General features: G+C 33.9%; 1 protein-coding gene across 1 annotated transcript in view; it reads left to right on the forward strand.

Annotated features, from left to right (window-relative positions):
• CALCRL (calcitonin receptor like receptor) overlaps positions 1–17,143 on the forward strand; it is a 100,908-nt gene that overhangs the window by 63,819 nt on the left and 19,946 nt on the right. Inside the window, exons 7-9 of the mRNA XM_032406534.1 lie at positions 92–202; positions 304–416; positions 2,020–2,111. Coding sequence (XP_032262425.1) covers positions 92–202; positions 304–416; positions 2,020–2,111 — 316 coding nt within the window. The remainder of the gene's footprint in view (positions 1–91; positions 203–303; positions 417–2,019; positions 2,112–17,143) is intronic.

A 17,143-nucleotide genomic window follows, 5' to 3' on the forward strand; every position in this document is an offset into this window, starting at 1 on the left:
TTCACGTCAGTATGAACCCACCAGTAAGACTTTACATCTTCAGGTATAACTAGAGGGACTAGTAATCACTGATCTTTACTCTCCCCTTCAGGCATTTACTGCAACAGAACCTGGGATGGGTGGTTATGCTGGAATGATGTTGCCGCCGGAACCGAGTCAATACAGCACTGCCCTGATTACTTTCAGGACTTTGACCCATCAGGTAAAAGCAGAAATGTATATACAGATCTGCTTGATATTAAATAAATCCTAAGTTAACTAAATTACCATTTTCTTCTTTCCTTTTCCTTTTTAATTTTAAAGAAAAAGTTACAAAGATCTGTGACCAAGATGGAAACTGGTTTAGACATCCAGAAAGCAACCGAACATGGACAAATTATACCCAGTGTAATGTTAACACACAGGAGAAAGTGAAGGTATGGAATACATATAAACGGAAATGTAATTGATACTGTTTAAAAAGTCAGTTGCTGATACAGTATTGGAGAAAATTTGCTTTGTGTTCTATTCTATTGTAAAGTCTTTTCATAATATACTTTGAGAAAAACAACGGAGAAAAATCTTTGTGGAAATAATCATTCATTCTGTCATGACGTTGAGGAAGCAATCCTGTTAGATAATACTGTATTTACAAGTCAATGTGTCAGTATTGGAGTTTCAGATTTCCCAAAGAAAACATACTTTAAAAGTATAAGAAAAGGGAACATTTCATTGGTACTGGAATTTTGAGAACTAAGTTCAGGAATTGTGCTCAAGTAAACAAGGGAAGCCCAACAGGGTTTAAACAGCTCTCTCTGTCCCTCAACAGAAGGCTGTCCTTCCGACTGGCTGCTAGGTTATTCTCGCTCACATTCCCACTTTTAGCACCATACGTTAAAGTCAAGGTTAGTCACAGTTTGTCACAACAATTAAGCTTTTATAGAAAGTGCCTGCATATATTTGCACATGGGGGGAGCACAGAGGAAGTTTGTCAGTGATTGAAACTGAGTCCTGAAATCTGACTTCCACTTCCTGCTCTTTACCAGCTAGATGCCCTCAGGCAAGCTATAACCCCTCTCTGCCTCAGTTCCCTTGTGTATAAAATGAAGATAACAATAAACCCACCCTCAAGGTTTTCATAAGGATTGACTTAATACAAGAAAAAACTTTAGAAAACTACAGGCATAGAATAAGCACTTGATAACTGTCAGCTATCATTATAATTATAAATCATGTATTCTTTGCTTATTCAGAGAAGGGTTTAAAGAGAATTATAAAAATACACAATAAAATGGTAAGTTACAAATAGATGGAATACAGAAAAATAAAAAAATCAAAGCAGATCAGAGGCTCCTATAATTACTATATTGAGATTTGTCTTCGAGTTTCAAATTGTCAAAGGAAAAAGAAAAACCCAGTAGGAAAGAAAGCCTTACCTAAAGAAAACACACAAAAATAATTACATAGCATTTGATTTAATGTGCACAAAGTGACAGAGTGAAAATTGTCAATATCTTTCAAAATATAAAATGCTAATTTCATATATTACACAACCTAGATCAATAAAATTATTCCTTCCTATCATATGACTTCTAATTTCTTTTTTTTTTTAAGATTTTATTTATTTATTTGAGAGAGAGAATGAGAGAGCGTGAGAGAGCACCTGAGAGGGGGGAGGGTCAGAGGGAGAAGCAGGCTCCCTGCTTAGCAGGGAGCCTGATGCGGGACTGGATCCCTAGACTCCAGGATCATGGCCTGAGCTGAAGGCAGTTGCTTAACCAACTGAGCCACCCAGGCGCCCTGACTTCTAATTTCTTAAATAAAAAGGGCATATAATTTATAAATTTTGATGTCACTTGATAAATTTGCATATACTCTTCATTCCAGATGTATTCAAATATCTAATGCAAGCTAAATGGTAAGGCTATCAGAGCACATATTTTTAAAAATACAATTTATTCTATTGATTTGAGCTTATACACATGGAGGATTATATTACTGATATGAGCTTACTTGTTTTTTTATCCACACAAATTGTAGACTGCACTGAATTTGTTCTACCTGACTATAATTGGACATGGATTATCTATTGCTTCACTGCTTATCTCGCTTGGCATATTCTTTTATTTCAAGTAAGTACATGTAAAATATTTTTTAATTTACAAGTTGTCATTGGTGAATGCAGTGCCATGTGCATGTTTATGTCATGTGCTGATAAAATATATGAAATATAGATGACATAACATTTAAAATAAATTGAATGTTTAAAATAATTTGAAATATATTGAACTTATCTTGACTTTGTAAAATATATAGAGCAGAGATTTGTGAAAATCTGAAACCCAACTTTACAAAATTAGTAGACATATAAAAACGAAGTCATGTAGTGAGAAGAGAGCCAAAATCATTATGTAAATCCATCTGTATTTGTTTTAGAAACTGTCAAATATTATAGGCCTTCTTAATTGAATTTTCAACTTTTAGGTCAATTTTTGTGTCAGTATACATGGTACATTACAGAAACTGGTATTTTGTGTGAATAATGGCAATGGAATTTAATATATATTATTAAATCTAATAATCTAAATATATTATGGTTAGATTACTTTTCTTGTTTGGGAGGTCATCATTAATATAGTTAACTTATATTTTGAATTTTACTAGAAATTTACTTCCTTTTTTTGGGAGGGAGAGTCAACTCCAATTTCTTGATTTAACCAATCAACAAGTGATGTTTTAAATTAATGGGAAGGAAATTCCAAAACGTGCATACAATATTTTACTCATTAACATGGTTTTCATAATTTTGATCACCACCAATAATTACAGAATGCAGTGTGAAGAGTGAGTAGCTGTATTTCATTGTATCTTCATTACGATTGTCATTATCTTCCTCCTCTTCCTCCTCCTCCTCTTTCTTCTTCAACAATTGTCTTGGAACATTAGCAGCTTCAGAATCAGCTAGAGTAGTAGTACATCACAATAATCCAAACCCGGAAATTATCAGGCAGCTGGATGATAGATACATATGTAACTAGAGCACCAGCTTTGGCCCACAGTCCATCAAATATTCAGAGTATATCGAATAATATATGAACCAACCAACCATTGTCTCTCATGGCTTCAAAATCACAGGATCGAGAGATTGCATCAGAATTGCTGTTTTTGGAAACCTGTGCCTTTTTAAACAACTTCAAGATGAGTTACTTTGAGGAATCCACATAAGTACTTTTTAATGGCACTTTTGATTTATAACATTATCTAGGCACCATTAGAAAGTGACTTTAAAAAACTCCCCTCTGAATAAAGCTAATTAAGCATTTGTATACATTTTTATATTTGACATGTTTTCTTTAGTAAATTATGTAAAAATGTATCAAAGTCAGTTGAAAAGAATTTTTATCCTAAAATATGGAAAACATTTCTTAAGGAATTAAATTTACTATACTATATTTTGCAACAAGTTATCAAAAGTTTCTTGCTCAAAACAAGTTGCCAGTTCTCAGTCAATGCCTTTATAATTAGTTATGTCATATCAGTTGCTTATATATAACTTAATAAAACTTCATGACTTTACTCTTAAATATATTCTCTCCTTACACAAGATTTTTGAATAAATACTGTCTCTGGAGTAGGAAAAACTTTATTATGATCGTATAATAGATTAAAAATATCTGTTCTAAAAAATAGAAAATAAACCATTTTCCAAAGTAATAATTTTTATTTATTTATTTCTTAATTTTTTTAAAGATTTCAATTATTTTTTTGAGAGAGAGAGTGAGAGAGAGAGAGAGAGAAAGAAAGCATGAGCAGGGGGAGGGGCAGAGGGAGAGGGAGTGGGAGAAGCAGACTCCCAGCTGAGCAGGGAGCCCACAGGACTCTGGGATCATGACCTGAGCTGAAGGCAGATGCTTAACCGACTGAGCAACTCAGGCACCCAAAGTGAAAATTTTTAAATAAAGTCTGCTGGTCCATAGTGATATATAATTTATGCTAATTGACAAAGTGAAGCAATGTTGCTGATGCTAACAAACTTATTGGTAAAATAGGGTAATGAAAATTAGTTAATGTTTAGTGACTTTAAAAACACAAAATGAAATTAAAATTTCAAGTCTCATTTAGTATAATAAAATGACTAAACAGTTTCACAAGGATATAGTTCATTTCTTATTCATGAAGACAGAATCTTTACAATTTAAAAATACAAATTGTCTAAATTTGAAAATAGAACTCTCTTGGCTCTTAGAACTAAATAATGCAATTAATTGCCATTAAATTTATGCAGTACTCCTAGAACTCAGATTTTTAGTTCAAGAAAATTACATATCTACCGCACTGTACATACCATACAAAAACACAGAGAGAATTAATTTAAATGTAACTAATATTAGCTAAGTTTCTTTTTCTTAACATGAAAATTCTTACAACTATGACTGACTATAAAGATCAGCCTCTATCCTAAAGGCATAAAATAGAAATAATAAGAGTTGTTTAATACTATTTCACAAATCTTGGGGAAAAGTTACAAGTTTTAACTATTTCTAACCTCAGGAAAAAGACTTAATTAAAAACAAACTATAATCTTGAGAAACAAGACTTGCCCTTAAATTTGCAATACTTTTTTAAAAAATCAAAAACAATTTAAGCATGTTACTTAAATAAAGGAAAGAAATATATACACTTGTAATTTTAAGATCCTATTGAGCACCTGTAACTTTAATATCCTATTGAGCAATTTCTTACATTTTTGCAGTTTATTTCATATTCATTTGTTTTTACTGTTTTGTTATATACAAAGTGTGTTAACTATTTTTATAATTTAGTATTATATAATTCTTTCCATGTACCTAAAGAGTTTTTAAAACTCTTTAGTTTATTATTTAGTCATTTAATTTGCTAAATAATATTTCATTTAGTAAGTCGACAAAGGTTTATTAAATTATTCCTCTATTTTTGAGCACTAATATTACTTCCAATTTTTCCTATTAATAAAAAACACTGCAATGGACATTTTCAGACATAACTTTTCCCATATTTCACACTATTTTTTTAGGCTACATTCCCAGAAACTTGGGATTTCTTGGTCAAAGGGTATATGTCTTTTTATGGCTCTTGAAATACATTATCTTTTTTTTTATTATTATGTTATGTTAATCACCATACATTACATCATTAGTTTTTGATGTAGTGTTCCATGCTTCATTGTTTGCGTATAACACCCAGTGCTCTACACAGTACGTGCCCTCTTTAGTACCCATCACCAGGCTAACCCATCTCCCCATCCCCCTCCCCTCTAGAATCCTCAGTTTGTTTCTCAGAGTCCACAGTCTCTCATGGTTCGTCTCCCCCTCCGATTTCCCCCCTTCATTCTTCCCCTCCTGCTATCTTCTTCTTCTTCTTTTTTTTTTTCTTAACATATATTGCATTATTTGTTTCAGAGGTACATATCTGTGATTCAACAGTCTTGCACAATTCACAGCGCTCACCATAGCACATACCCTCCCCAATGTCTATCACACAGCCGCCGCATCCCTCCCACACCCCACCACTCCAGCTACCCTCAGTTTGTTTCCTGAGATTAAGAATTCCTCATATCAGTGAGGTCATATGATACATGTCTTTCTCTGACTGACTTATTTCGCTCAGCATAACACCCTCCAGTTCCATCCACGTCATTGCAAACGGCAAGATTTCATTCCTTTTGATGGCTGCACGATGTCCACAATAGCCAAATTATGGAAAGAGCCAAGATGTCCATCAACAGATGAATGGATAAAGAAGATGTGTTATTTATATACAATGGAATATTATGCAGCCATGAAATACATCATCTTAAAAATGTCTCAAAGTCAACATGTCTGAAACAAATCCATAGCATGTACCCTCCTCCTAAGCAAAGCAGTTTTTCTTCCAGGGTGACCCATCTTTGAGAATACTACTACCAGCCATCTAGTTGAATTAGGAGCAATCTGTGGCATCTTCTCAATTTTCTTCCCTGTCCTTCTTCCTCAGACTCTGTGGATTTAGCCTTGCAACAGCCCTCCAATCTATGCAATTTTTTTTTCATTTCTACTGCCACCACCATCACCCTAGTGTTATCTAGCCTCAATAAATCCCCTTCACCACCTTCATTCAATTCTAAACAATGCAGCCAGAATATTTTCAAAGCTTTAGATCAAATACAGATATGATTTTGTCATCCTTTGCTTTAAAAATCTTAAACTTTCTACTGTAATTTATATAAAATCAAAATCATTAATGTATCCTATAATTGAATATCTTGCTTATCCTCCCACCCCAGCCTACTTAAATGTATTCAACTTTCAGATCTAAACTGTAGCATCAGTTCCTCAGTGAAATCTTCCCGAATTCCTTATTGTAACATTACTAAAACGCAACTAGTTACAGTGGACACGGAGTAAATTTTTAATTACCATTTTAGGAGGCCAACCACCTATCACTGTAGATTTAAGACTAATACAACTGAGACCCTTTAGATTAAATAATCTCTTTTTATTTTCCACGTAACAAGTCAAAATGTACAAGCACATTAAATATCTGAATGACATGAAGTTAAGCAGCATAGCAATTACATTGCATGCCAAAATCAGAAGTCAAAAAGAGAATAATAGTCCCCTCGTATACAAAGTCCTAGGGTTCCAAACAAGTTTGAATTTAGCAAGGTTGTAAATAAAGTCCCGCACTAATTCTATAAAGTCAGATGTAAAATTAACAAAGCTTCTTCGTGAAAGAATCTGTGACTTAACTGAGCAAATGCTTGCTGTGAACTAATGAGGCAGCAGTGGGACTGCCTAGTGAAAACAATGCTGCAAGCCAGAATATACCAGTAAATGCAAAGTATTAAGTTCCAAATCTCTAATCAGACCAGTCCTTTACTCTGGCACTATGGACTGACTTTGTAAGAGGAAAAGGGGATGTTAAAAGATTTGGCTTATCACAACAGTGAAGCAATTGAAGAAAATAATGTCCACTGATCACAGAGTCAAGGTACCAAAAATGTTAAGCCAGAAAAAGACAAAATATAGGGGCATAATAGATGACTTCAAATCCAAATGACTGTAATTGGGAATAGAATTTATATAATAACATAAAAAAATTTGGCTCTATTAAAAAAATATAAACAATTCTGACAGCTAAACAAAACAGAATGAACCACCAATTGACCAACTGACCTTCCTGTCACTCAAGAAAGAAATTAGATGTCAATTTATCAGGAATTTTAAAAGGGGGGATTCCCATACTGGGTTAGTTCATAGCTAGTCCTAATGTTCTGTAATGCTATTTCCAAATCCAAGTCTATGAATGAGCAGTAATTTAGTAAAGAGGATTAGAATGAAAGAATTAATATTTTTTACATCAAAATACATAATTTCAGTATCAGGGAAGTTAGCATTTGTGGAAGTATTTTGCAAGCTAAGAGCAATCTACACAGAAAAACTTTATTATTGATTAGGTATTTCAAGAATATCTGGTTCAGTATTTTTATATCTGTATTTAGGTATGTTTTATTTAAAAATGCAAACACTATTCAATCAATACAAGTAATTTTAATTTTTGCTTGAAGTCTTAAAATTTAAAACTTTAGAATCTATTTCCTCTATGAAAAACCATTTTTTTAAATTGGAATTATGTATATATATGCAAAGTACTTTAGCTTTAAAGATAGAATCTATAGACTCATACCTCATTTTATTTTATTTTATTATTTTTAATTTTCTAAAAAGATTTTTATTTATTTATTTTAGAGAGAGACAGTGTGAGTGGGGAGAGGAGTGGAAGGGGAGGGAGTGGGTTGGGGAAAGAATCTCAAGCAGACTCTATGCTGAGTGCAAAGCCCTCCACTGGGCTCCATTCCACAACCCCAAATCATGACATGAGTCAACACCCAGTCAGGTGCTCAACTGACTGAGCCACCCAGGCCCCCCACATACCTCATTTTAAAAGAGAAGCTAGAAATTTCTTGTTGCCCCAAATATTGTCCTCATATTTCAATATAAATAGGCCTTATCTTTTTCAGAAAGAAAGCTAGTTTTTTAATTGAGATTACTATATGCAATAAATCCGTGTATTTATTATTTGCTAAAATTTCCGTGCTTTTATAAATGATATCTAGCATGCTACATGGGCAAAACCTTGTTAAAGCAAATGAGTGTCTTGCCGATATATGGAATTTGGCCTCTACGTTAAAGAAAAATTAAGGTTTTCAATTAATTACATTGCTTAAACTTTATGCAGAAAGTACAATTAACTGTTCAGTCTCTAGTGAACTTAAAAAAATCTTTAATGGTGATTTACCATGAGAAACGTTAGTGGATAGTGTCATACAGTAATTAAAACTGTGGGATATATTCAAATCTTGCCATCACCACTTATTAATAGTGTGGATTTAGCTTGATTCTGCTTTTCAATAAGCCTCAGTTTCCTTATAACGAGTCATAATGTTGTTTAAAATACTGGGCAAAGAAGACTTACATAGTACCTGGCGTATAGCAATCTCTCAATAAAGGGTAAGAAAGAGGTTCTACTTGTGTCATTGGACTGTATCCAGCATGTAGGCACAGAGACCGCGCCCACTATCTCGTCATCTAACGTTACCCCTATCTAATAGTAATACAAAGTGGAGAAAAAAAAAAAAAAAAAAAAAGCTGTGGCGGTACAAAGAGCTACAGGAAGACAGAGGAAGGAAAGACTCATTCTGACTCAGAATCAGAAGATTCCTAAAGCGATAATCTCACTGAAATAGGGGTTAAATAATGTGTAAAATTTCAATAGGTAAAAATCGTAAGCCACAACCAATGAAGAGATTACCTAGTCCAACACCTAATTCTCTTTATGTTCTAAGTAATTAACCAAGTTATCCACACTTCCTCTCAATCTGTGTTCTTTCTGCTTGGTTTAGTAATTTTATTTGACTTTAATTGTCATTTAAAAATGGAGCACTTGAGGGGCACCTGGGTGGCTCAGTCGTTAAGCGTCTGCCTTCGGCTCAGGTCATGATCCCAGGGTCCTGGGATAGAGCCCCGCATCGGGCTCCCTGCTCAGCAGGGATCCTGCTTCTCTGTCTCGCTCTGCCTCTCCCATACACTTGTTCTCTCTCTCAATAAAATCTTTTGAAAAAAAAAAAAATGGAGCACTTGAACAGAAAGAAGTAAAACTACAAATTAATTTTTTAAATTATACATTCTCAGGCTTTACGTAAAACATGAAAAACCCTCTTCAAGTTAAGACCCAGGTATAGCATTCGAAATCCTTTTTTATATGTCTAGACATCCTGACTCACAGAGAGTGCTTAAGAGTATGTTTTCTAGACAGGCACCTTTGGTCTCAGGTACCACCTCTGTCATTCGCCTGCTCTGAGGCAACTTCTTTCGTTTCTGTAAACCTCAATTTCACATCTTAGTCTATCGATATCTATATCATAGATTTGGCATAAGGACTAACATAGTATATATTCAGTGTTAAGTGGAATGTCTAATTTGGAAACGTTGTCTATTATTGGCATAGTTATCACTTTTTCTTATTAGTCCATTAAAATATTTTTACATAAACATTTAGCTCTGATAGGCACACTATATCAGTAGGCACTTTAAAAACAAAATTAAAGAGGGGCACCTGGGTGGCTCAGTCGTTAAGCATCTGCCTTTGGCTCAGGTCATGATCCCAGGGTCCTGGGATCGAGCCCCGCATCGAGCCCCGCATCGGGCTCCCTGCTCAGCAGGAAGCCTGCTTCTCCCTCTGCCCCTCCCCCTGCTTGTGTTCCCTCTCTCGCTGTGTCTCTCTCTGTCAAATAAATAAATAAAATCTTAAAAAATATTTTTTAAAACAAAATTAAAAAACATAATTTTTAGTATTGTATGTATCAAATTTATAAAGAAATTGTTTTAATGTTCAGGTAGAAAAATAAGTAAACAGTGAATGAAAAATTTTATAAACAAATTAGTAGTATAATTATATCAGAAAAAAATTATGCTTAAGTAAATTAGTCAAAAATAATGAAACTTTTGGGCGCCTGGGTGGCTCAGTCGTTAAGCGTCTGCCTTCGGCTCAGGTCATGATCCCAGGGTCCTGGGATCGAGTCCCACATCGGGCTCCCTGCTCAGCGGGAAGCCTGCTTCTCCCTCTCCCACTCCCCCTGCTTGTGTTCCTGCTCTTGCTGTCTCTCTCTCTGTCAAATAAATAAATAAAATCTTAAAAAAAAAAAAAAAATAATGAAACTTTTTATGCCCACAAGATACCATCTAGCTTACTCAGTACTTGAAACCATATTAAAGAATTTGTAGCCTTTGATTTTAAGACACTTCTACTATATACTCCTCAAAACTATCTACCAAAACAGTAAAACCACCATCTCCTAAAAACAACCACCCACTGAACAGCAAGTAATGGAAAGAACATCACAAAGTTAGTTCCGTGAGAGCACAAATCATCTCTCTTTTTTTTTAAACACATTCCAGGGCTTATAAGGCCTTGCTCATAGTAGGCACTTAATATATTTTTGAGGAATGGAAGACATGAAGTGATTTGGAAGCTTATTTCTAAGACTGACTTTCCCATGACTTATCTATGACCTTGGACAAGTCCCTTGAGTTTGTCTGTTCTTTGTTGTCTCCATTAACAAAGAAAGGCATTAGAGTAAGACTCCTTAAAATTCTAATTAGTAGGAGAATCTGTGTAAAACAATATAGGATACTCTGTAGGTACATTGAGGGTAGACCAAGACCACCTCAGAAAATAGTGAATTGAATGGTTAATAAAGCACGTTCAAATAATCAAGAGCACTAGAAATTTTAGCTTTCTTCCCACCAACCTGGAAACATCCTATAGGAGTTGATGTTTTACATGAAATCATTGTGTACTGAAAAGCTACCAATATCTTTTTCCTGCTTCTTACCCCAGTTCCCCATACTGTAGTCTCTCTTGCTTAGTCTTCGGTAGAGGTAACATTTTTTGTTTTCTGTTAATTCAGGGTTACTGACCCATCCTAATAAAAGCCAAGAACCAAACAAAAAAGTTGATTTAGGGTGCTGTTTGTTATTTTTATTTAGAGAGAGAAAAGAAAAAGTCTCCTACTCATCCATGCTTTAAATTAGAAACAGAGAACTCAAAACACTATTTACCAGATATACTTCAGTTTTATATTAGAGCCAATTAAAGGAAAGAATCAGAGTGGGAGATAAAAAGAAAGGGAACCAAAAGGGAGGGGAACAGAGAGAGCTTTGGGATTTGCCAAGCCCTAAGAGGCAGTGACTCTTACTCATAATGATCCTTAGAAAAACAAAGCACAACCCTTTAGATAAAAAAAATAAATAAACTTTACCAGAATTAGTTATAAATTATATTTTAATTACTGTTTAAAATTTGAGAGCATAGCAAATCTTGTTTTTACTTTCAACCCAGATAAAGGGCTCTATCTTCTTGCACATAAAAGAGCACATACAACATCTGACTTGTATGGGGAAAAAAATGGTTCTTTTTATTTTTTGACAACTTAATTTTGCTGATCTTTCAGACACTGATTCCAAGTAATTTCAAAGCCAAGTTGCACATTTGCAACTATATAGACAATGATGTAATTTCTAGGTAGTTGAGATAAAGTCCTAAATAAAATCCAGCAAAAAAATCTATCCAGTTGATAGGATAAACTTTCTTAATAAAATAATCCTTTAATGCGTGTATTTCTACTTTTCAGGACAAGTGATCCAAATCTCACCTTTTTTCTTAGATCATATATGAATATATTCAATCAATATTGTGAACACTTATCTCAATTCCAGTTTCTTCATATATCTCTTGAACTAGAACAAAGTATAGTTTTTCTTCTTTAAGCTATGAATTTTCTCCTGAAAACTGTTCATGATTCAATCTTCAAATCAATTTTAAACAAAGCTAACTATTTAAAGAAATCCTACATAGGAATATGGAGAACAAAAAGCCTTACTCTACAAACCATATCCTGATGTTTTTGTTTTGGCACATTAGAACTTTCACTTATATAAGTTGTTTAACACCTGGTAAATATGCCCCATCAGAGGTTTGACAATGGCTGAGTTCAGAAATAGTCATCAAGTGGTCCCTGAATAGCATAGCTCTCAGTGTCTACCAGGATCATCCTGGTTTTCTCAACTCTTTGGTACATTTCACTCATTGTAAGTTTGTTATGCAGTATGGTTTTAAGACATATTTTATTCTGCTTTATGCATCCCAGGGTTCCTTCAGCTTAACATTGAATATTGGTTAATTAACCATAGTTTTTCATGTAATATTTTATTAGATCATACTCAGTCTATTTCCAAATTAATGAATTTTGATCAATGTGCTGAAAAAATCCATCCCCCATAAACTAAACACGGTGAGAACTGAAAAGTCTTGGTTGGAAAGCTTTGGATAAGAACAGAGTAGTACAAGAATTAATGGATTTACTCTAACAAAAACCAGTTCCACTATAATATAATTGCTATTACTGGTTTATGGAGAAGAGTCCCAGGTATGGAATTATAAAGTAAATAACTGAATTAAAGATTTTGGACTTATTTTAAACAGAAAATTTATTATTTAAAGCTATAACGGAATGTTAAAGATCACATATTTCTGTTAATATTTTTGATAAATATGCAACTTCTTTATAAGTGTAATCTATTTTGCTTGAGCAGGTTGAAACATAAGTGCTATTTAAGCATAACTAAATTTTCATGGGAATAGAATGACAAATCATTTTAAGAAAACAAATGATCCATTGCTTGAGGTTAAAACGATAGTCATTTGAATGGATTAAAATTTCATGATTTGAAATAGAGAACATAAATAATATAACATTTCCCTCCTCAAAGTCATAATATATTTTGCAATTTGGTTTTCTACTATTATGGGCACAGTTTATTGGGTTAGACTGTACCCACAGATATGACTATATAATGGAGAAAGCCAAGTAAACTCTCCAAAGTGTAGCATCTTTTTAGTAGTTAGGAAAAACAAAAACCAGATATGACTGGATAGTATGCTGCTAACGTTAGCTAATAGAACATTAAAATGTAACACAAATGAGTATGAGCTTCAGAATCAAAAAGTCTTTTAGTAAATTATGCTCTTTAATTTTCTTCATCTTAGAATAGGAAAAAAAAAAACCAATGTGGAGTCTTGCCTTATGCATTTATTCACATTGTTCTTCGTGCCCTGTAAAAACTCTAAGCTTAATTTTTTTTTGTGGGGGGGGGGAACTCTGACTCAGGGTAACTTCTTAATCTGCTTGAAATGCTTTTCTCCCCTATCTGCTCCTGTTTCAGTTCTATCTTGAGTCTCCCCTCACTCTGGCCACAGTCTTTATCTATTTCTTAATCCTATTTTCATCTCTAAAAAGCATATAACACTATCAGGAATTATGTGATGTAATTTATGTATTTACCCTCTATTGTTATGTGAATGACATCTATATTATTCAGAAGTGTTTCCTCAAAATCTAGAAATAGTGCACAATATATTACTTATGCATCAGTAAATAGTTATGTGATTAAATAAATATTAAGAGGCAAAAGCCTTACATTTTCTTAAAATGCAACATGCAAATTCAACAGATCACTTAATAGGTTTGTAATCTCGAGCAACTTAAATTCCATTTTATTAAAGGATAATGACACTTCAAGGGGTTATTATAAGACATAATGAATGTGAAGTACTTATCTCTGTGTCTGCGATATTCTAAAAGCTCAATATATGGTGGCAGCTACTATTATGAATTTTATCTCTAAAATTTTGGGGAGTGTAAGAATCACAGGCATTCAGAAAACCTGACTATTTCTTCTCTTGGTTTCCTGCCCATTAGTAGACCAGGAAGAGCTCTTGCATGGGGCAGCTCACACATGACAGAAAGCCATTTGGCCACACAAAATGTGCCCATCTATTCCTTATGCAGCCCATATTCATATGTTACCTTAAATGAGGAGCCGTGAAAGGCAGGGACAAGGGAGAAGGGAGCATGATGGAGTAAAAGCAACCATTTCCCTTCAGAAGGACATTCATTGATCACCTTGCTTGAAACACTCTTGTACTCTTTCTAATCTGACCAAATGGATCACCATCAGCCTTCAAAGAGAGCTGTTGATAGAGGTTATATCCGCCTTGTGTCATACCTAACCAGGTGAATCCATCAACTCAGTGCTCCCTTCAGTAGACAAAAGATAGCCATACTGCTTTTCCTTTTAATATATTTATTGCTTTCGGCCTACTTTTTTTGGCAGTGTTCCAACTGGCATGAGCTTTCCTCCCAGATACATGGTTAGTGTTTTCTTGGGAAAAGAGCTAAGCATTAAGAAATTAAATTAAATACACTAGCATAAGAAAGCAGTACTTTGTAGCCTGTGCAGTTCTTATATTGCTTGTATTTCCTCTTTTTGTTACTAGTTTTGTTCAGGATTAGTATTGAGTGAAAGTAGTTTGGAAATTTCTATCTCCAGTCAAAACCAAATGGGTAACAAAGGCAAGTATTTTGTTCATACTGTGGCAGAACTTTGACTATGGAGCAGCATAATACTTGGGGCCGGTATGGGGCACCTGGGTGGCAGTCGGTTAAGCATCTTACTCTTGATTTCGACTTGGGGCATGATCTCAGGGTGGTGAGTCTGAGCGCTGTGTTGGGCTCCATGCTCAGTGGGGAGTCTGCTTGAGATTGTCTCTCTCTGTCTCTCCCCCCCCACATGTGCTTACCTGGTCTCTCTCAAATAAATAAATAAATCTTTAATATTTGGGGCCTGTATGATAATGAAAGTGGTAATTTGGAGACAACTCTGGGAAGGATGAAAGTCCTTGGGAGATAATTCAGGTGGCTTGATCTATTGCTCTCCATCAGAGAAAATTGTCTTTCTAATGCTAAATTCTTTTGCTTTGTAACAAAAAGATGGCAATTCAGTGTTTCATTGTACTACTTAAAATATGGGCAGTTTTAGATTGATTACTAAGGTGAACCTTGATGCTATTTTATTATTTGTGGGAGAAAATCCTTAGAGAACTTGATTAAAATCAGCCATATGATAACTAGGTTAAAAAAATAAGAGCTAACTTAACATGGGTGAGATATTATGTTAAGCACTAGACCTGATTAATCTCACTTCACCTTACAGCCAATCCTATGAAGTACTATTGTTATTCCTATTTTACAGATGCAGAAACTAAGGATCAGAGTTCTTAAATAACTTGCCCAAAGTCATAGTGTCAGGAGGTAACAGAGTCCAGATTCACTCTCAGGCCAGGTTTCAAAACCCACTTTCAAGTATGTGTATAGACTGGATGCTACCTACTCCTAATTGTTCCAAAAGATAACTGAAAGACATAGGTACCTTATACATGAAGAATAATGGTTTGTTGACATGCTTACATTAACTGCCTCTACTACTCTGCTTGTCAAATTGCATACTGAAAAAGTATCCTAAAATAATTATATGTAAAAATATGAAATGGAAACAATCTAAACCCACAAACCACATTTTCTATTCTGTGGTTATGCTCAGATAGAAAGGGATATTATAACTTATAAAGAAAGCAGAGAGTTTTTTGTAAAACATTCTCCAAGAGTATAAAACAATTGTTTTAGTATTTTGAGTAAAATAAGCACATTTTAAAACTTAAAGTAGGTGAAACTGGTTTCAGGTTAACATTTGAAAAAATACCTGGATATTTTTAGGGTTTTATTTAAACAAACCAATGTGTTTACCAAGTACATATTTTGGTTTCCATTTACCAATTGATTTTATTCATACTGATGAACTTACATGTGTTAATATGTTTAGAGAAAACATTATGCTTCACTAGAAAAATTTAAGCATCTTTACCACTAGACATTGATAGAAAACGTATGTCAGATAGCATCTGTCTGCATTTAAGTTGCACAGAATGTGGAGGAAGAAATGGAAGAAACTCCCCCCATAGGCTAATATTATAGATAGTTGGACATATTTACACAACACAAAGTGAATTTATTTTGCAATGGTTCAGTTCAACAGAACAATACGAACAGCTAAACTGGATATCAGGGTTTCCAAAGCAGAAGTCTTTGGTTTGAATTATATAGGGTGGATTATCTATGTTGACCATATTTTGTAAAACACTCAAAATAAGCTTTATGTCTCTGTTTTGAAATGATTTCATGTATCCTCTTAAGTATTTGTTTGGTTTTTATATTAAATATTTTATTTGTAATAGGATTTCATTTTATTATTTCAAAAGTTTGCCCATAATATGGCATTATTTTGGTTCTCAAAGGGGAAAATGCAATATATCCATTTATCACAGAGTAAGAGAGTAAGAAGCAATTTCTTTTTTGCTGGTGGACTCACAATAACTACATCTTTAGAAGAGCATAGATGCCAGAAGCTCATTTTTAGGTCCTTAACTTTCAAACCAGATTGAGGTGTGAGCAGTCACCAGAAAAAGTGGGAATTCTGAGAGGAACAGAAATATACACTATCATAGAGGAGAAAAGGAAGTTTAAGTGCACACAAAGAAAATTAAAATTGTTTTCAACTAACTACAGTTAGCATTTCATTTTACTTATTTTTAATCTTTGCACATGTGAATATTACAAACACCAATAGTCATAATATAAATGCTACTCATTTTGCATTCCTTAGCTCATCTTTAGGCTCTTCTATCATGAATTGCTATTTTTAAAAGCCTTATTTAGTGTTTGTTTTCCTTCATTCCAATTTACTCTTTACAAACATTTCTTATTTGCTGTTTGAGCAAACTCTCCCAGTGTTTTGGTCATAATTTTAAAACTATGAAATATTATTGTTTATATATTATGTCTTAACCAATGAACCTAAATATAAGTGTGTTCAGCAGAAAAGGGCAAAATATCCCAGCTAAGGAAAACATTTTTTATTTTATTTTTCCCATGGTGGTAGCTGAGTTATTCAAATACTGTTATGAAAAAAGTACATATTTGCATGGGTCGGCAGTTTTCCCCTAGACAATAGTTGGCACTCCACAGACACAGAGTAAACTCAAGGAAGGCATTTAAAACTAGGACCACATAGACGAATTTTATATGTTCATAATGTGAAGAGTGACCAATTATAAAAAAACAAACCATTCATGATACAAATGATCTGAAAAGAATATTCTTTACTGAACCTCTTCTCACATTCATTAACTT

Source organism: Phoca vitulina, unplaced genomic scaffold (assembly GCF_004348235.1).
Source record: "Phoca vitulina isolate PV1807 unplaced genomic scaffold, GSC_HSeal_1.0 scaffold1, whole genome shotgun sequence".
Lineage (NCBI taxonomy): Eukaryota > Metazoa > Chordata > Mammalia > Carnivora > Phocidae > Phoca > Phoca vitulina.